Genomic DNA, 21,230 nt, shown 5'->3' with positions numbered 1-21,230 from the left:
AGAGAGAAAAAAGAAGAAAAAAATACATTTTTGAAGTATTTTTACCCTTTGAAAAGCCCAGGCAAATCGGCGACGCATATCTCGCGATGCACATCTCGCGACGCTCATCTTGCGACGCTCATCTTGCAAGTGCAAATTTTCTGATAGTGAAAAAGTATTTCTTTATTCGTATTGAAATAGCTATAGGTTAAGCCCGAAAAATAATATAATATTATGGAATTCTCACGAAATAATTAATCTATAACTCCTTCTACAGAAATTATTATAATCTAGAAATTGTGCATGTTCCTCAATGCACTGAAACTTCCTACTTGACCAGAAAAAAATTTGTTTTTCTTTCGTAACTGTTTAAGATTGAAAATTCCAATCTACTCTTTCTCATATTCTGATTGTCGTCACACCAGATGGCACTTGCATGGTAAAACTAATAATAAATTACGGATATTTTGGACCTTTTATTTATATTGAGATTCTCATTTGTTCGAGAACGCGGAACCCTTATACCACTGTCCAAAGTACCAAACAGCAAACACTCCGCGGAGTCGACACCTTTTTTTTTGTTATTGTTGTTGAAAAAGTAATAAAAACAGCCCGGCCCAATATCAATTGGCCTTTAAATAAACAAAATTCTTTTTCGCGGCGAGGGAGGCGATCGAGGGAAGACTTTCTCCAACTGACCTATTACTATTAAGCGTAATTTCCCCGGACGTTGGTATCTGCTGTTGCTGCTGCTGGGCCTGGCTCTGCTGCTGCTGCTGCTGTTGCCGCAAACTGACAAGTTTATTCTGGCTGATGATGCCCGGTGGCAGCATGTTGGACGGCGGCTGATGCTTCTGCTGCGTCTGCAGAATAATCGTCGACTGGCTGCTATTATTCGCCATCACATGACTATTCTGCAGACTGTTTGTCGCATTTGAGTTGTGCACAATAACTGGGCCATTCTGATGGCCATTCCCAAGTCCCGTTGCCGTCGCGCCCAACACTTTCACTCCCGAACTACTACCACCACCGCCACTCCTGTTATTCGTCGGACTAGTCAGGGACTTGGACAGTATCGAGGCAGCACTATTGCCATTGTTTGCTAATTGTCTGTGTTTGGGGAACTTGGTCAGTTGTTGGACTTCCGTCCGGGTCAGGGATGAGGGTAATTGTGGGTGTTGGTATTGTTGTTGTTGTTGTTTTTGTTGTTGTTGCTCGTTCGAGGGGAGCGAGTTCGTGAGTCCCGACGACAACGACGACGTCGTCGATGACAATGATAACGAGGAGGATGAGGAGGAGGAGGAGGAAGATGGGGACGTTGAAAAAGAAGAAGAAGAGTTTGTATTTACACTATCACTAGCACTGCACTGGGATGGCCGGGGGGGAATTGGTGGTAGGATCGCGTCGCTCTCGCTCGTCAGGGAAAAGCGCGAGCAGCCCAGCTCATCGAGCTGCGGCTGCTGATGTTGTTCGTCAGTCCGCGATTCACTCGGGGAATCGTTTGCGGGCAAAGTACCACCACCGACCGCCAGGTCAAAGTCCGAGAGACCCTCGGGAGAGAAATATTCCGAGATGTTGAACTCGGTGGTGAAGGGCGGCTCGTCCCCGGGACGATCCGCCTCCACGTCGACGCAAATCGACGTCGCCTCGGGCGGGAAGGGATAAGGTGTTGCTGGATCCGGCCTCAGAAGGGACGATTCCACTTCCGAGTCCGAATCGCTGCTTGACTCGCCGCTGCCACTCTGCGTTGACATCGGCGGCGTCTTTGGTCGAAAGTGCAATCTGAAATCAAACAAAAGTTTACCGTTTACTATCATTATTATTCTTTCTTCCTTTTTTGTGTGCAAATAACGGCAACATCGATATTAAAAAACAGGCCTCGCTGTTCCTAGGGGATAAAATATAGGGACCAAAGAGTACTTTTTTTTTTAATCGCCAGGGTGCCTACTCCAGGGTTGCTAAAAGAGTTTGATTACCAAATTCCATGACTTTTCCAGGTTTTCCAGGTATAATTTGGAAAAAAACTCAGGTCTACTTTTCTTAAATTCAACCAATTAAATTGAATTGTACAAAATTATAATTCAATGATAATAGCAGTAATCACAGTACCAATTGTCGTCAAAAAAGGTAAATAAGTGACATTTTTTTCTAAAATAGGCGGCAAATAGGTAATAAACAAATGTTAAATAAGACAAACAAACACGTTGTAATTTTTTGTAAACCGGGAGATGACCGGAAATTTTTTTCTTCGATTAAAACGGCCACCCTGAAAAATGCAGCATTTATATTTCCACTGAGAACTAATTTTCTATTTAAAAAAAAAAAACTATTATTTTACAAGTACATTCAATTTTTTACCTCTTATACCAATCTGCACTTTTAAAGCATAAAAGTTCAATTTTTTATCAAAAAATTAAGTAGATGAATTTCTATCAAGAAAGATTAATTTTCACTTAAGAAAACAGCAATAAAAACGAATTTTCTACAAAAAGCTTGAATTTTTTACCAAATAGTTGAATTTTATATCAAATTTTTAAATTTTCAATAAAATAGTCTAATCCTCAACCAAAATAGATAAATCTTTAACTAAGAAGTTACATATTTAACCAAAAACTCAAAAAGAAATGAAATTTCTACCAAAAAACGAATTCTCTACCAAGAAAAAGTTTTCAGTCAAGAATGAAAAATAATGTTAACCCAATTGTTAATATTTCCACAACAAAATTTTAATTAAAACAAAAAACAATTTGTTGAATTTTCAAGCAAAAAATACTAATTCTCTATAAAACAATTTTATTTTGAAAACAAGAACATAAATTAACAACAAAAAAGTTTATTTGCAATTAATCAGTTGACTTTTTAAACAAAATATTTGAATTTGCAGCTAAAAAAAGAAACATTTTTTTAACAAAAATAATGGTTAATTTGATTTTTTAACCAAAAAACGAACTTACAATTAAAATTATGAAACTTCAACGAAAAAAAAAATGAAATTTGAAAAATATCTTTTAACTTTCAACCAAGTAGTGGAATTTTTAATAAATCACTTTTTCGTTTCAAAATTTTACTTTTTGGTTACAAATTCTACTATTTAGTTTAAGATTTAATTATTTTGTTGAAAATTAAAGTCTTTTGTTAAAAAGTAATCGTTTTTGGTCGAATATTTATATTTTTTGGTTGAAAATTAATCTTTTTTGGTTGAAAATTAATTCTTTTTATTTAAAAAGTCTATTATTGCATTTTTGTTTAAGAAATAATCTCTTTTAATTAAAAAACATACTTTTTATGAAAATTCAACGATTGTTTTAAAAAAGTCATCGTTTTTGGTCGAAAATTTATACTTTTGTAAAAAATTCATATTGTTTTATTGAAAATTTATCTTTTTTGATTGTTTATGAAATAATATCTTTTACTTAAAAAACATATTTTTTGTGAAAATGTATCTTTTGGTAGAAAAATCTTTTTTTTTTAGTTGTTACAAATTCACCTTTTATGTTAGAGGGTTGATAATTTTTATTGAAGTCTAATATTATATTTTTAGCGTTTAGTTCAAAATTCCACAAATTCGTTGAAAATTTAATTATTTTATTGAAAATTCCACTAGTTTCTTAAAAAGTCACCTTTTTTTTGTTTAAAATTAATCTTCCTGGTCTTAAATCTATTATTTGGTTCAAAATTGATCTTTTTTGAGCGAAAGTTAGTTCTTTTTATAAAAAAAAAAGTATTATATTTCTGTTCCAGAATTAATCTGAATTCAACTATTTTGTTAAAAAGACAAATTTTTTGTCGAAAATTCATCCTTTTCGGATGGAAATTTCACTTTTATTTGAAAAATCGTCTTTTTGGGTAGCAAATTCAACTATTTGCTAAAAAAATCACCTTTTGGCTAGAAATTCTACTATTCGGTTGAAAATTTAACTATTTTCTTGAAAAGTAATCTTTTTTTATCAAAATTTCGACTAATTAATTGAACACTTGTATTTAGGGATAGAAAATCCATCCTTTTGGTGTAAAAATCCTCATTTGTTAGAAAAATCATATTTTTAGTTGAAAATTCGTCTTCCTTGCTTCAAAATTAAATTGGCTTGTAAAATATTTATATTTTCAAATTAAAAATTATGTTTGAAAATGCAACTCTTCCTGGTTGAAGTTTAATCTTTTTTCTTTGAAAATTCGATCATTTGGTTCAAAATTCGTCGATTAGGAAAGTGTAATAAGAACTGTATTTGGTGTGCAAGTTGTAATTTTAAATAAAATATTACCTTTTCAATTAAAAAAAAGTGACGAATGGTGAGAAAATTGAAAATAGGTGATACTCTGTGATGACTGTAATAGTTTATCAATAAGTTTTATTGAATTCAAAAGAATTTTCAATAATATTTTTATCAAAGTGAAAAAAAAAAATATTCTGTAATCATAACTATATTTTTTTTGTTATTACTTTAAGAACAATTATAGTAGAAATATTTATGCAAAGATTAAAATTACATTTCAAAATAATAGTAATCTAAAAAAAAACTCTGAACTTTTTAACAAAGTTAAAATAAAATTGTTAGATCGCAAGAAATAATAAAATTGTCTTTATTCAAATTTATAAAAATTTAATCAGTTCACGAATTTCTTATTCAACATCTTCCAGTTCTTTTTTGCTTTTCCTATTTCTTATTCTATTCTTACAGTTTGTCTGATATTTGTCTTTTCCTTAATTTCTCTTTTCCAATTTTCAAATAAAGAATTCGCTATAAAATACAAAATTAATAAGATTTTGAAATAGAGAAGATTAAAAAAAGTTCCAGTTTTTTGTAATATTCAATGACTTTTCCAGCTTTTCCAGTTATTTTTTTTTTTAATTCCATGATTTTTCCAGATGAATTAAACACTTTTTAAAAATCCCATGACTTTTACAGGTCTTCCAGGTCTTGTAGCAACCCTGCTACTCAAATCCAGGGAAAAAAATTCCCTAACAATTCCAGGTTTTTTTTTCAAAGGTATCTCAATTTTTTCCGGGATATAAATTTTCATAGTATTTTATCTTCTTATAATTGAAATTCAGTGCATAGTTTAATATTTAAATAAAAAAGACAAATTTTCAAACAAATATTTTGATTTTAAACTAAAAATAGACAAATTTTCAGCTAATATAATAATTTTCAACAAAAAAAAGCGTTTTTAAAAGATAAATTTGCAAATAAAATTATGAGTATTTAACTGAGATACTTGAATTTTAACCAAAAATGGTTAATTTTCAAAAAAAGAAGATTAATTTGTTACCAAAAAGGACGATTTATCAACAAGATACATGAATTTCGAAATAAAATTATAAATATTTATCTGAAATACTTACATTTTAAACGAAAAATATACATTTTCAAACAAGAAGATTAATTTGTTACAAAAAAGGACAATTTATCCACAAGATACACAAATTTTCAAGGAAACAGTTTAATTTTCAAATCAAAAAGGCATATTTTAAATCGAATAATTGAATTTTGAACTAAAAAAGATAAATTTTCAACCAAAAATGAAATAGTTGAATTTTAAACGAAAAAGATGAATTACCAACTCTTTTTATGAATCTTCATTCGGATTAGTTATTTTTTTTTTTTTTAACTAAAAAGAGGAATTTTCATTCAAAAGGTAAATTTTCAACCGAGAAGATTAATTTGTACCAAAAACGACAGATTTCCAAGAAAATATATCAATTTTAAACTAAAAGAGGAAAATTGTAAAACAAAAATTGTAAAGACAAATTTTGAGTTAAAAAATTAATGTTCAACCAAAGAGATGGAATTTTAATTAAAATGATGGAATAGTTACATTTTCAGTTAATAAAATTTAAATTTAAAAAAAATTGCAACAAAATAGCTCAATTTTAACAAAATTTTTATTTAATTTTTTATTAATTTAATTTAATTTTTTTATTAACAAAAGTTTAACATTGTTATAAGTTGTTATAAATTTATATATTGTTGCTGGTAAGCCAACTGAAATCTTTTTTGGATGAAAACTCTTTTTTTCTGAAAATTTGTCTTTTTGATTTAAAATTACATCTTTTCGAGTAAAAAAAATTACACCTTTCTTGGATAAAAATGCAACTTTTTTGTTGAAATCTCAACTATTCCCTAGAAAATTTACTCTTCATTTAAAATTCGAATTTTTGTTGTTGAAAAGTCAACTAAAAATCTTTTGGATGAAAATGTAACTCGATTTTTGAAAATGTATCTTTTTAATTTGAAAATTCACCTATTTTAGTAAAATTTTTATTTTACTTGGACAAAAATGCAACTGTTTTGTTGAAAATTTAACTACTTCGTAAAAAAATTGGCTGTTCAAATGTAATATTTTGGTATTGAAAAGAGAACTAAAATCCGTTTTAGATGAAAATTCCACTATCTTAATACCAATTTTATTCAATAAAAAATTCAATTGTTTGAAGAGTAATTCCATCTTTCTTGGGTAAAAGTGCAACTATTTGGTTAAAAACTCATCCTTTTTGGTTGAAAATATTCGTCTTTTTGAATTGGAAATTTAATTATTTTTGTAGAAACTTCATTTTGGTTGAAAGTTCATATTTTAACCTTGAAAAATAAACTGGAATCTTCTCCAGATGAAAATTCAACATTAAAAAAAAAATTTTTTAAATAAAAATTCATCCTGCTTTGAGAGAAATTAAATTATTTTTTTTTTTATAAAAGGGTAACTATTTGGTAAAGAATTGAACAATTTTCTTAAAAACTCATCCTTTATGGGTAAAAATTATACTTTTTTGATTGAAAATAGAATTTCTTGTTAAAAAATTGATATTTTGCTCTTTGAAAATTTATCATTTTTATTTCAAAATTCATCCTCTTTAGTAGAATTTTTTGTTATGAAAATTGCCACTTTTTGGTTTTAAAAAATCCTTCTCTGCTTGAGTATTCCAATATTTTCTTTAAATATTGAACATTTTTTAAATAGTTGAATAGTTTTTCAAGAAATCATGTTAAAAGTTTTATTATTATGTTGAAAATGAATTATTTTTCAATTTAAAATTTAACTGCTCAGGTAAAAGTTAAACTACAATTTTTGCAGAGAAAATTCGTCTTTTGGCTTTAAGATTCAACAATTTAGATACATTTTTATTTCTTTCTTGAGGGAAAAATTAAATTATAAAAATTAATTAATTAAATTAATTAACTAAAAATTAATTATTAAATTAAATTATATTTTTTTAAATATAAATCACGACACTTTTTTATTTACTCATAAGATTTCAAAGCATTTAAAGTTAAATTCAAATAAATCGGAAAAAAAGTTTTTAAAAACGAAAAAATGCCATTGATTTTCGTGAAATTGGAAAATTTCAAGTATATTGAAAATAATTTAAAAATATGATAAAAATTCATTGAACAGTAACCTTGAAATGAGCATACAAAATATTCATGGGAATTCCAAAAAATATGATGAAATGTTTAAGAATTCTAGGTGATTTTCAAATTCTTTAGGATCAATTATATAAAAAAATTTAGAAATTCAAAGAAAAATCCATTAAATTAAGTTGAATTGTTTTTATTTCGAAAAATTCAAGCAAATTAAAAAATTTAAATAGAATTTTCAAGAATCTTAAAGAATTCCGGATAAACGAATAAGAATTCTGGCTGAATTCCAAAAAATAATTCAATTGATTTCAGTAAAATTGAATGCATTTAGAAGAATTCAAAAGAATTCAGGATCAATTAATAAAAACTCAGAGTGAATTTTAAATAAATACCATTAAAAATACTAAAATCCCTTAAATTTACTAAAACCTTGGAAATTCCTTAAAATTATTTAAGTCTCTTAAAATTCCTTGGAATTTTAAAATACTCTAAAAAACTTTAGTAATTCAAATTATTGAATTAAATAGGAAATTTCTGGGAATCTTAAAATTTCCTCAAATATTTCCAATTCTTTGATATCTTTTAAATTCCCTTGAAACTTTATGGAGTCCTCTTTGTAAGAATTTTAAATAATCTAAAATATTTCAGATCCTTTCAAATCTTTTGAAGCTCTTGTAAATACCAAGGCATTTGAAAAAATACCTTTAAATATTTCAAATTCTTTGATTAATTGAGTAAAAACTATTTTAAAAATCCATTCGATTAACTAGAATTGAGAATATTGAAAACAAATTTTTTAAATTTTTAAAAATTCAGAATAAACTAATAAGAATTCAGGGTAAATTTCAAAAATTAATTTCAAAATATCTTTAAATCTTTAAAAGTCTATCAAATACCTCACTTCACGTAAATAAATTCTTTGAAATCCACTATAAGATAATATCATAAATTTTTAAAAAGTGGGTAAAAAATTGTAAAGAAAATTTGTGCAATTTATCCATATTACATAATTTTAGACATTTTTTTATTAAGTTTAAGAGATATTTAGAAGTTTTAAAACGAATAAAAAATAATTAAATATTGTAATTTTTTAAAAAGATTTTTGTAAAATTTCAATGAAATAAAACACATTTTTTTCAGGTTCCTAGGAAAAATCAAAATAATGTTTTATTCCGAAAAATTAATTTTCAGGGATTATTGCAAAATAATTTAAAAGATTTAAAAAATTGACAAAGAAGAATCTGAAAGATTTTAAGGCAATTTTTTTATTTTGCAGAATAAATAAAAAATGTAGGAAAAATTTAAATAATTTTTAGAGATTAGAAGGTTTAAAAGGTCAGACAAGAAAAAAAAGAAGAATTTTTCTTATATTCGTGTGAAAATTTTAAATAATTTTTATTTTGAAAAATGAACTTTAAGCTATAATTAAACAAGATTTTAAACATATCGAACGATTTCCTAAAGTTTTGAAAAAAAATTTAGAAGATTTTAAAGCAAAATGTTTCAATTTGGTAAGATGAAAAAATAAAAACAATTTAAAAATCCAGTAAATTCAAGAAATATGTAGTAGAATTGAAGAGATTCAAAATTAATTTTAAACTTTAAAAGATATTTAGAAATGTAGATTTTTAAAGATTTCAAAATTAAACTTTAGGAGCTTTAAAATAATTTCCAAAGTTTTCAAGAGAATAAACAAATTTTCTTAACATTTTTGAGAAAATTCAGAAGATTATAAAGTAATTTTTTTAAATTTTAAGAAAAGTTCGAGTCACTTGAAAATATTTTCACGAATTTAAGACGTTTTAAATAGATTCAAAATATTTGAAAACTGGGAAACATTTTCGAAAATATAATATTCATATAGTAGCATTTCAACTAAGAATTAGAACTTTTTTGTAAAATTCCTTGTTCAAATTCATAATTTTAATTTTTTTTCGAAAATATCCCGTCTCAACTTAGAATTAGAATTCATTTTTTTTAATTCCCTCTTCCAACGCGGAATTTATTTAAATTTAAAAATTTCCTCTTCCAAGACAAATTATAATTCTTTTGGATAAATACCAGTTTCAACTAAGAATTAGAATTCTTTGAAAAATTTCCAGTTCCAATTCAGAATCTTGTTCCTTGTCGAAAATTTCCATTATTAGCTCGGAATTTACTAAAATTTGAAAATTCCCAAAATTAAAAAAAAATAGAAAATTCCCTGTTCAAATAAAAAGTTAAGTTATTTTTATTTTAAATACTTGAAAATCCTTAAAACGTTTCGACTAATAAGAAGATTACTGCATTTTTCCCCAAATAATTGAATTTTCTGCCAAATAATTGAATTAAAAAAAAAAATTAATATTCAACACATGATTAAATAGTAAAATTTTCAGTTAAAAAAATAATTTTCATGAAAAAAATAATTTCAGCACAATAATTCAATTTTCTACCAAACAATGGAATTTTAATCCCAAAAGATTAATTTTCTACGAAAAAAAAACATTTGTATCAAAATAATTGAATTTTCTGTCAAACAGTTAAATTTAAAAAAAATGAATATTCAACAAAAAACGAAATAGTAAAATATTCTGTTTAAAAATAATTTTCGTTAAAAAAAAAGGAAAGATAAATTTTCAACAAACACATGAATTTTTAGTAAAAATAATTAAATATCAATAAATATATTTTTAAAAATTTCAATTTTTATTCTCAAAGTATGAATTTTCAACAACAACAACAATAAAAGTTAATTTTCATAAAAATTGTTAAATTTAAAAGAAAAAAAGGGAATTTTCGGAAATAAAATCCCCAAAAAAATTCCAATGAAATGTTGTACTCACACTTCCTTCTTAACGGCAGTCGTTGTCGTGGCAGTAGCCGTCGGATCCGTCAGTTCACGATTTGGCTCGTGTATCGTGAAATCCAAAGAAGACCAGATATCGTCTATGCTACCTGAACAACGGTCCAAGATGACTCTGAAAATAGTTTCATCATTTACATTTTTCACTCCCAAAAATGTCTTTTCTCCTTTTTATTACCAATTTTTTATACATCAGCGTGTCCATTTTAATCCAAGAAAAAAATTCCCAGTCATTTTTTTATAATGATAAAACTTGAAAAAAAAATTAACAAGAGTTTAACTTTTAACCTAATAATTAAATGTTCATTAAAAAAAGGATTCTGAACCAAAAAAAGAAGCAATTGATATTCCAATGATTTGAACAACCGAACAATTTATTATTTATTATTATTTTTAATTATTTTTTTTTAACAAAAAGAGGAATTTTCATCCAAAAGGTGAATTTTTAACCGAGAAGATTAATTTGTACCAAAAACGACGAATTTCATTAAACATAAAATTACAAAAGTGTATTATCATACATCGAAAATAAAAAATTTTTAATTTATACATTTGGTTGAAAATTAGTATTTTTTTATAGAAAATTATTTTTCTTGGTTTAAAAAACACAACTATTTTATTGAAAATTAATTTGATTCCAAATTAATTTAGTTAAAGTTTACAATTTTTTAAATTATAGTATTTTAACCAATTTTAAGCTAAACAATTTTTACAATGGAAGTTGAATTATTTTAATTTTAAACAGTTTAGACATCCTTGGAAAGCTTCAAAATGTTATTTCATTTCTTGAAAAATCTACATGTTGTTTCAAATTATTTTGAAATTAAAATTAGTATTAAAAATTTTTAATTACTCCTAAATATTATTTTAAATGATTAAAAAATAAATCAAAACCAAAAATAAAAATAGTATAATTTAAAAAAGATCGATTTTGAACCAAAAATAGACAAATTAATATTTCAGTAAAGAATTGTTAAAATTTTCTCTTAATTACAAGCCTTTCATAACTTCTAAATATCTTCTAAAATGATTCGAATATCAAATAATTTTTCAAAATTAAAAATCATTTTGAATTTTGGTAGGAATCTTAAAAAAAATGATTTTCGTCTTTTCAAGTCTTTCACAATTCTTAAAAATATTATAAATTTTGTGTTCCAAATTTGCAAAAATCACACACTTTATTTCAACTGTTGGGAATCATCTCAAATTTTAAATTAATTTTGAATATTTTTAAAGCCTCTAAAAATCTCTTTAAAATATTGAAATTGTTCTAAAAAAACAAAACAATTTCACTTCCAAATTAATCAATTATTAAATAGAACAAATAATTCAGTTTAAAATTATTTACAGTTTTTTTATATTTTGAAAATCTTTAAATGAAAAATTTACGTTAAAAACTACGAAGAAAAAACTAAAATGAAAAATTTTGTTAAGTAAACGATTTTAGAATTGCGCATTATAAACTTAATGATATAATAATTAAAGAAAATGTACTTTAGATTATAAAAAAATGATATCTTGTTATATTTTCAAATTTTCAAGTTAAAAAAAAAATGAACTAAAATTATGCGTTCTAAACCAATTTAATTAATTTTAATTGATTAATTTTAAATTTTGCTTTTCAGCGTAAAAAATTTCACGAAATTTAGCTTAAGATTTATACTTTTTTTTTTAATTAAACACAAACTGCAGAGTCCTATTCTAAACAGGAAATCGTAGCATAGGAACTAAGTTTTCAAAATAATTTTCCACTTGTTGTTTATTATTATATTATTATAATAATTATTATTATTATTTATTTTTTTTTACAGTTTTCCATGACCGCAATGTAATAGAATCAAGATTTTTAAGGATGAAATTTTTTACATTTTTATAATTTGACAGTTTTTAACATAATCGAAAATAATTGATATCTTGTGAAGAGTCCGAAATTTTGTTAACGAAATGTACATTTTTGAAGCTTTTAAAATAAAAACAAAATTCTCAAAATAACTCGTTAAACTTCAAATGATTTCTTTATTTAAAAAAAAAGAATTCCAGAAAAAAATTAAATCAGAATTAGGAAGTTACAAAATTTCTTTTGTGTTTGATAAATATTTTAAAGTATTCATACAATTCAAATTTAATTTGAAAGTTTTGAAAAATTTCATGTTTTTTTAAATGTGGATTATTGAAAATTTTAATTTAAAAAAAGCTGAATTTAAATTACGAAAGGTGTCAAGAGTATGAAAAAATTTTCTTTAGATTCTCAGATAAATGTTTAATAATTTTTTATTTTGAAAAAATATCTTTGGGATATTCTAATAGATTTCAAAATTTTTTAAAAAGAATCTGAATCTGTTTAATTTGAAATAGACCCAAATTTTAAGAAAAATATACATTAAAAAAAACAAACTTTTTATGAATTTGTAAAGGTTTTGAGCGAATCAAACAATTTCCTCTAGATTGCTAAGAAAATTTAGTTTTGTTGGCAGATTTTAGAACAATTTTTTTTTTATTTTGCTTAATTGAAAAAAATTGTTTAACCAATTTTCAAGTTTAAGCAAATGAAATAAAATCATACATTCTACAAAAATTTAAATAAATCCAGTTAGAAATTTTATTTTCAGCATAATTATTTTCCTAGATTATAGCTTAAGATTTAAGTCGAAAGGGAAATTTTCATTATACTTGTTTCCAAATTAAACATGAAAATAATAATAATGTAAATATAAATAATATTTTTCTTTTCCATTTTTCAAATATGGAATTCGCTATAAAATACTAAATTATGAAGACTTTGAAATAGAGACGATTAAAAGAAGTTCCAGTCATTTTTTCAAAATTCCATGACTTTTCCAGGTTAATCAAACAATTTTTTTTTTAATTTCATGACTTTTCCAGGTTTTCCGGAAATTATAGCAATCCGGGAAATGTAAAAATGTAAAATGTACTTTACCTGCCACCTCGACCCATTCTTCGTCTTGCGAGGCCGATACACCTTGGAGTCGGTTTACTTATGCTCGTCAGGGCGAACCTATATCTTTTATCCGCCAAGCCACCTTCACTTCGGTCGCACCAAGGCCAGTTTCCAAATCCGTCTGATACAGGCTGTTCAGAAAAAAAAACATTATTATCCTATCCCTGATTAAGTTCCTTGCATTAAAAGTAATCTAGGGGAAATTTTTTTTATTTTTTATAACAGTTACAACTTTTTCTTTCAGATAGGAAAAGGAACATAAATCTAAAAAATAAATCATATTAATTTAAAAAAATACAGAGAATTTTAATCAAATAGTTGAACTTTCATTTTTAAATTAAATTAATTTTCAACCAAATAGATGAAATTTCAAACAAATAGTTGACTACTTTTCAACTCAAAAACGAAAAAACAAATTTAAAAAATGAGATAATTGAATTTTCAGTTAAAAGAATTGTATTTTGAAAACAGAAAATATTTTCAACCAAACAGTTGAATTTTCATCTAAATAGTTGAATTTTGAAACAAATAGTTGACTTTTCAACTCAAAAACGAAAAAACAAATTTAAAAACATGAGATCATTGAATTTTCAGTTAAAAAAATTATATTTCAAAAACAAAAAATATTTTCAACGAAAGAGTTGTATTTTCAACTAAAATTATGAACCTTCAATCAGAAAAAAAATTAATTTTGAACCAAATAGTTGACTCTTCAACTCAAAACAAAATTTTTGTTTTCAATTTTGTTTTCAACAAATTTCCACAAAACAAAATTTTTGAAACAAAAATGAGATAATTAAATTTCCTATTAAAAGATATTTTAAAAAATATATATATTTATATTTTAAATTTTATTTTAAAAAATGTAATTCTTAAAAAATAAATCTGTAGAAGATTGAAATATTTTGTTAAAAATGTATATATTTGTTTGATTGAAAATTAATTATTTTTGTCGATTTAAACTTAACTATTTTTTTAAATTGATTCATTTGGTTGAAAATTAGTATTTTCTTTATAGAAAATTATTTTTATTCGTTTAAAAAACACAACTATTTTATTGAAAATTAATTAATTCTCTTGAAAACTCGTCTTTTTCTTTGAAAATTTAACTATTTTGTTAAAATTTTATAAATTTTGTTAAAAATGATCTTTTTTTTTCTACGGAAATTTTTTTTTTTGGCGCAAAAACTGAACAAGTTTACCGAGAATTGATGTATTTTGTTAAAAATTCGTCTTTTTGGTTAAAAATGTCACTATTCTTTTTTTAATTTATACTTTTTGTTGAAAATTTAACAAGTATGTTAAAAATGTATATATTTTGTAGAAAATTATCATATTTTTGTATAGAAAATATTTTTCTTCGTTCAAAAAGAACCATCTTATTGAAAATTAATAAATTTTCTTGCAAATTCGTCTTTTTGTTTGAAAATTTAACTATTTTGTTAAAAATTTCTACATTTTGTTGAAAAGGAACATTTTTTAAATAGAAAAATTACTTTTCTTGGTTCAAAAAACACAACTATTTTATTGAGAATTAAATTATTTTGTTGAAAATACGTCTTTTTGGTCGAAAATTTAACTACTATGTTAAAAATGTATATCTTTTGTTGAAAATGATCCTATTTTTGTATAAAAAATTTTATTTCTTGATTCAAAAACCTCACTATTTTATTCAAAATGAATTAATTTTTTGCAAACTCGTCTTTTTGGTTAAAAATTAAATTTTTTTAAATTTATACATTTTGCTGAAAATTAGCATTTTTTTGTACGAAACATTTTTTCTTGATTAAAAACAGAACTATTTTACTGAAAATTAATTTATTTTGTTGCAAATTTGTCTTTGTTTGAAAATTTAAATATTTTGTAAAAAATTTATACATTTTGTAGAAAATGAGCATTTTTTGTATGAAAATTATTTTTCTTAGTTCAAAAAATACAACTATTTTATTGAAAATAAATTAATTTTTTGCAAATTCGTCTTTTCGGTTGAAAATTAAATTTTTTTTAATTTATACATTTTGTTGAAAATTAGCATTTTTTTGTAGAAAAATATTTTTTCCTGATTAAAAACACAACTATTTTATTGAAAATTAATTTATTTTGTTGCAAATTTGTCTTTTTGTTTGAAAATTTTTAATTAATTAATTTTGTTGCAAATTCGTCTTTTTGTTTGAAAATTTATTTATTTTTTTTTTAATTTATACATTTTGTTGAAAAATGATCCTCTTTTTGTAAAGAAAATTATTTTCCTTGTTTCAAAAAACACAACTATTGTATTGAAAATTAATTAATTTTGTTGTAAATTCGTCTTTTCGGTAAAAATTTAACGATTTTGTTTAAATTTTTCTATATTTTATTAAAAATGATACTCTTTTTTACAGAAAATTATTTTTCTTGGTTCAAAAACTGAACTAGTTTACCGATAATTGATGTATTTTGTTTAAAAATAGTCTTTTTGGTTAAAAATATATTTGTTGAAAATGATAATTTTTTAAAATAGAAAATTATTTTTCTTTTTTGAAAACACAACTTTTTTATTGAAAATGAATTCATTTTTATTGAAAATTAGTCTTTTTGTTTGCAAATTTAAATATATATATTTTTTAATTTATAGATTTTGTTGAAAATGATCCTATTTTTGTAAAGAAAATTATTTTCCTTATTACAAAAAACACAACTATTGTATTGAAAATTAATTAATTTTGTCGTAAATTCGTCTTTTTTTTTGAAAATTTAACTACTAATTTAAAAATGTATATATTCTGTTACAAATGATCCTCTTTTTGTATAGAAAGTTAATTTTTTTGGTTCAAAAAACACAACTATTTGATTAAAAATTAATTAATTTTGTTGCCAATTCGTCTTTTTGTTTGAAAATTGTGATATTTTGTTAAAAATTTATACATTTTGTTGGAAATTCGCCTTTTTGTTTGAAAATTTAATTTTTTTTGTTAATTGATACATTTTGTTAAAAATGATCCTCTTTTTTACAGAAAATTATTTTTCTTGGTTCAAAAACTGAACTAGTTTACCGAGATTTGATGTATTTTGTTGAAAATTCGTCTTTTTGGTTGATAGTTTAACTATTTTGTTAAAAATGTATGTTTTTTGATGAAAATGAGAAATTTTTAAAGAAATTTTATAGAAAAAATAACTATTTTATTGAACTTTTATATATTTTGTTGAAATTGATCATTTTTTAAAATAAAAAATTATTTTTCTTTTTTGAAAACACAACTTTTTTTATTGAAAATGAATTCATTTGATTGAAAATTAGTCTTTTTGTTTGAAAATTTCAATATATGTATTTTTTAATTTATACATTTTGTTGAAAATCATCCTCTTTCTGTAAAGAAAATGATTTTCCTTGTCTCAAAAAACACAACTATTTTCTTGAAAATTAATTCATTTTGTTGCAAATTTGTCTTTTCGATATAGAAAAATGATATTTTTCTTGAAAAATGCAACTGTTTGGTGAAAAAATGAGAGTTGAAAATCCAACAAGTAGTGAATTATTTTGTAGTCTCGGTGAGTTGTGCAAGTATATTAATAAAGTGTAATATAAGTTTTGTAATTACCGGTAAATAAGTGTTGTGTCGGCTCCTCTTGAAGGCGAATTGACCCTCGTCGGTCGCGTCCTCCTCGTCGCGATCCGAGGGAAGGGAAGGTTGAGAATGCGAATGAGATGGAAGAGGACTGTCGTCGTCCGAACTGGCCAACGGGTCCAGCCCGCCCAGAAGCGCTCGACTTCCCCGACCTCCGCTGCTTCCAGTCCCACCACGACCCTCGTCCAATCCGCTTCTCGAGTCTGATTTGTGCTTTCGCTTCTTGTACTGTCGTTTTTCTTTCCTCGGAATCGTCTCGTCCTGGCAAAAATTACCATTTTTTATATTTTTTCAAATTTTTTTTTTTTTTCATTCACAAACTTCATTTCAAAATATTCCATCATTCATCTGGGGATTGTTTTTCACTTGCAATAAAAGCTGTTATTTTTAATAATCCATTTTTAATTGGTTTATTCAATGTCAAAGTAATCATTATTTCAAGTCTATCTTAAAATTTAATTCTTTTAAATAATATAAAAGATTATTAAATTGAATTAAATTTTTTATCAAAACGTAAAGTTATTATAAGCTAAATTACAATTATATAAATTTATTATATTAATGTTTTAATTATTTTAATCATTTGATGTTGAAAAACTTATTATTTTTAGATTAAAATTAAATAATGGGACGACTGAAAAATCCCGAAAAATAAAATTTCCGACACTGTAAAATTCCTAAATTAGAAAATTCTCGATTAATCAAATTCGCGAATAATAAAATTGCCGAAAGATAAAAATACCGATTTGGAAAATTCCCAAATAAAAAAATACACAAATAATAAAATTACCGAAAAATAAAAATACCGAATTGGAAAATTCCCGAATAATAAAATTTTCGAATAATAAAATTTCAGAATTATAAAATTCCCGAATAATAAAATTCTTGAAAGTTTCTAATATCACCGAATTGGAAATTTCCCGAATATTAAAATTCCCGAGAGTTTAGAATATTACCGAATTGGAAAATTCCCGAATAATAAAATTCGCGACCGAAAATTGCAGATTTATAAAATATCAGAATTGGAAAATTCCCGAATTTTAACTATTAGAATTTTTTATAAATATATTTTATTGATTACAAATACAACATTAAGACATTAGTTTAAAAAAATTATTTTCAACATTTAAAATTTCGAAGCATATTTCTTGAATTTAAAATAACAATAATTTTAAATAAAATATTTCTAGGTAACGCATGTTTTTTTGATGTTCACAGTATTTAGAAAAAAACAAAAAGCATTAGCAAAAATAAAATTTCAAATTAATATATATATATATATATATATATAAATTTATATTTCGAGTCTATTTGAAAAACGTTACAAGGTACGTAGAAAATTTAACGAGATTTTTGATCCAAGCGCACGTTTCCAAAAATAGGGTAGGCGATACAAAAATTTAATTCTGCATTGAAAGAAAAAATAATGACTCACATTTGGATGCCTTTTTTGAAAATGTGCACAAAATTTGAAAAAAATACAAAAAGCGTTAGCAAAAATGTAATTTAAAATTTTAAATAAATAAATATATATATTTTCAAATTCTATGCACATTTTCAAAAAAAAAGCGTAAAGATGTGTCATTTTTTCTTTCAATGTAGAATTAAATTTTGGTATCGCCTGCCTTATTTTTGAAAATGCGCGCTTGAAACGAAATTCTCGTTAAATTCTTTACGTACTTTGTACGTTTTTCAAACAGACTCGAAATATAAATTTATATACATTAAAAAAACATGCGTTATCTAGAAATATTTTATTTAAAATTATTGCTATTTTTAATTCAAAAAATAAGCTTGGAAATTTTAAATGTTAAAAATAATTTTAGAAACTAATATCTTATTGTTGTATTTGTGTTTAATAAAATATATTTATAAAAAATTCTAATTGTTAAAAATCGAAAATTTCCCAATTCGGTAATATTATAAATTGTCGTAAATCTTATTATTCGGAAATATTCCAATTCGGTATTTTTTGGTAATTTTATTATTCATGTATTTTATTATTTGGGAATTTTCCGAATCGCTATTTTTATTTTCCCGCAATTTTATTATTCGCGAATTTGATTATTCGGGAATTTTCGAATTTGGGAATTTTACTGTGTCAGGAATTTTATTTTTCGGGATTTTTCAGTCGTCCCTAAATAATATCGTATTTTTATTTTAACGTTATCCAATCAAAATTGATTGACTATTATATATTAGAGCTATATTTGTTAAAGTAATAATTATTTAAAATTTATCTTAAAATTTAATTTAAAAAAAAAAGATTATTAAATTAATAGATATATTGCGAAATTATCAAGTTTAATAAATTTATTATATAAAATATAATTAAGAATTGGGGTTAAAACGTAAAATTATTATAAGCTAAATTAAAATTAAATAAATTTATTATATTAATGTTTTAATTATGTTAAAAATGTAATGTTTGAAAAAATTATTGTTTTTAGATTAAAATTAAATAATATAGTATTTTTATTTTTGAAAGTTATCTAATTATATTAATATATATATATATATTACATATTAATTGTAAATTTTACATAATTAAGTCATAAAAATTTCTTTTGTTCACGTTTTAGTTATAATAATATTTTCATGAGTTCTATATTAGCAAATTATTAAGGGTTAATAATATGTTATACATGCTTATAATTTTTCATGCTAATATTATATTCATATTTAAAAATTATTTACAAATTTGAAATTATATATAGTTTAAATAAATTTTAAATTGGTTTATTCATTGTTACAAGAATAATTTTAAAAATTTTATCTTAAAATCTAATTTTGTCAAATAATATAAAAGATTATTAAATAAGCAGATATATTGTGAAGTCATTAAGTTTAATAATATTATAATATAAATTAAAATTTAATAATAAAAAATAAATATGAAATTACATAAAGATTGGATTTAAATTGTTTAATATTTAGTAACATAAATATTGTAAAATGAGTATTTAAATTCAATTTTCTAAATAATATGTACACATATTTTAATTTTTTTTTAACTTAACTAGAAAGCTTATTAATAAATTAAATGCAGAGAAATCCAGTTTCAAATTTGAATGAGAATATAATGTAAACATTATTTGAATGTTTTCATTAAAATGGAATATTTATTATTTCTTCTAAAATTATAAAAGGCCCAAATATATTTTGAAAAGGCTAAAATTTTTCTAATAATTTGTAAAATCCATTAAAATAAAATATATATTTTTCAAATCTTCTATATTCCTTTTTTGACACATATTCAAATATGCTAAATAATTTACACGAATAAAACAGAATCTACTAAAACCTTTTCAATTTTTCGACTGAACAATTTTAAATTAAATGCAGCTAAAGTACCGAATGAAAATTTTTTAACTTTTTTAAATTGTAGATTTCAAAAATTCAGATTCAGTTCGAAAAATATAAATCCACGTAATTATTCTCAATTCCCTAAATTGAAGAATCAATCAATTATTTAAAAAATTTTTTTAAATTTTTCAAAATTAGATTTTGTTTGAAAATACATTGTTTCAAGTCAGAATTATAATTTTGTTTTAAAAATTCATTTTTCCATTCAGAATTATTATTCTCCTGGATAAATTTCAATTTTAACTAAAAATTGGTTAATTGAAATTTCCTTGTTCAAATCCGGAATTTTAGTATTTAACAAATTCTCCGTTTCAACTAAAAATTAGAATTTTTCTTTCAAATTCCCTGTTCCAATTAAAAATTTTAGTTTTTTCAAAAATATACCGTTTCAAGTTAGAATTAAAATTCTTTCTTTAAAAAAATCCCTGTTCCAGCTCGGAATTTATTTCAATTTTAAATTCCCTTTTTCAAGACAAATTATAATTCTTTTGGATAAATTCCAATTCCAATTATAAATTTGTAAAAAAATTGAAAATTTCATGTTCAAATTAATTATAATTTTATTTAAAAAATACTCGGGATTTGTTAAAATTTTAAAATTCCCTTTTCTAAGACAAATTATCATTCTTTTGGGTAAATTCCCGTTCCAACTATAAATATGTAAAAAATTGAAAATTCCATGTTCAAATACCGAATTTTAAGTCTTTTCGAAAATTCTCCATTTCAACTAATTTTAATAATTAGAACTTTTTTGAAAAATTCGCTGCTCCAATTAATCATTTTAATTTTTTCGAAAATATCCCGTTTTAATTTAGAATTCAAATTCTTTTTTTTTTAATTCCCTTTTCCAGGTCGGAATTTATTAAAATTTAAAAAATTCCCTTTTCCAAGATTTTTTAAGAATTAGAGCGGTTTAAGCATTAGAATTTGTTGCAAAATTGCCTGTTCCAATTAATAATTAAAATTTTTTCGAAAATACCTCTTCTCAATCAAAAGTTATAATTTTATTTTCAAAATTCAATTTTCCATTATGAATTGTTATTCTTCTGGATAAATTCCAGTTACAACTCAAAATTGGTTAAAAATGGAAAATTCCTCGTTCAAAACCAGAATTTTAA

The 21,230-nt window shown here is 23.7% G+C and overlaps 1 protein-coding gene across 2 annotated transcripts in view; it reads right to left on the bottom strand.

Moving 5' to 3' along the window:
- Positions 1 to 21,230, bottom strand: part of LOC117183124 (enhancer of polycomb homolog 1) — a 73,338-nt gene that overhangs the window by 15,149 nt on the left and 36,959 nt on the right. For both annotated transcript variants that reach the window (XM_033376311.1, XM_033376320.1), the window contains exons 6-9: positions 16,720 to 17,007; positions 13,121 to 13,272; positions 10,163 to 10,297; positions 679 to 1,761 (exon numbers count right to left, since the gene is read on the bottom strand). In XM_033376311.1, the coding sequence (XP_033232202.1) occupies positions 679 to 1,761; positions 10,163 to 10,297; positions 13,121 to 13,272; positions 16,720 to 17,007 (1,658 nt within the window). The remainder of the gene's footprint in view (positions 1 to 678; positions 1,762 to 10,162; positions 10,298 to 13,120; positions 13,273 to 16,719; positions 17,008 to 21,230) is intronic.

The sequence above is a fragment of the Belonocnema kinseyi genome, chromosome 1, assembly GCF_010883055.1.
Source record: "Belonocnema kinseyi isolate 2016_QV_RU_SX_M_011 chromosome 1, B_treatae_v1, whole genome shotgun sequence".
NCBI lineage: Eukaryota > Metazoa > Arthropoda > Insecta > Hymenoptera > Cynipidae > Belonocnema > Belonocnema kinseyi.
Note: the sequence above shows the minus strand (reverse complement) of the source record. Positions and strands in the feature narration are given on the sequence as shown.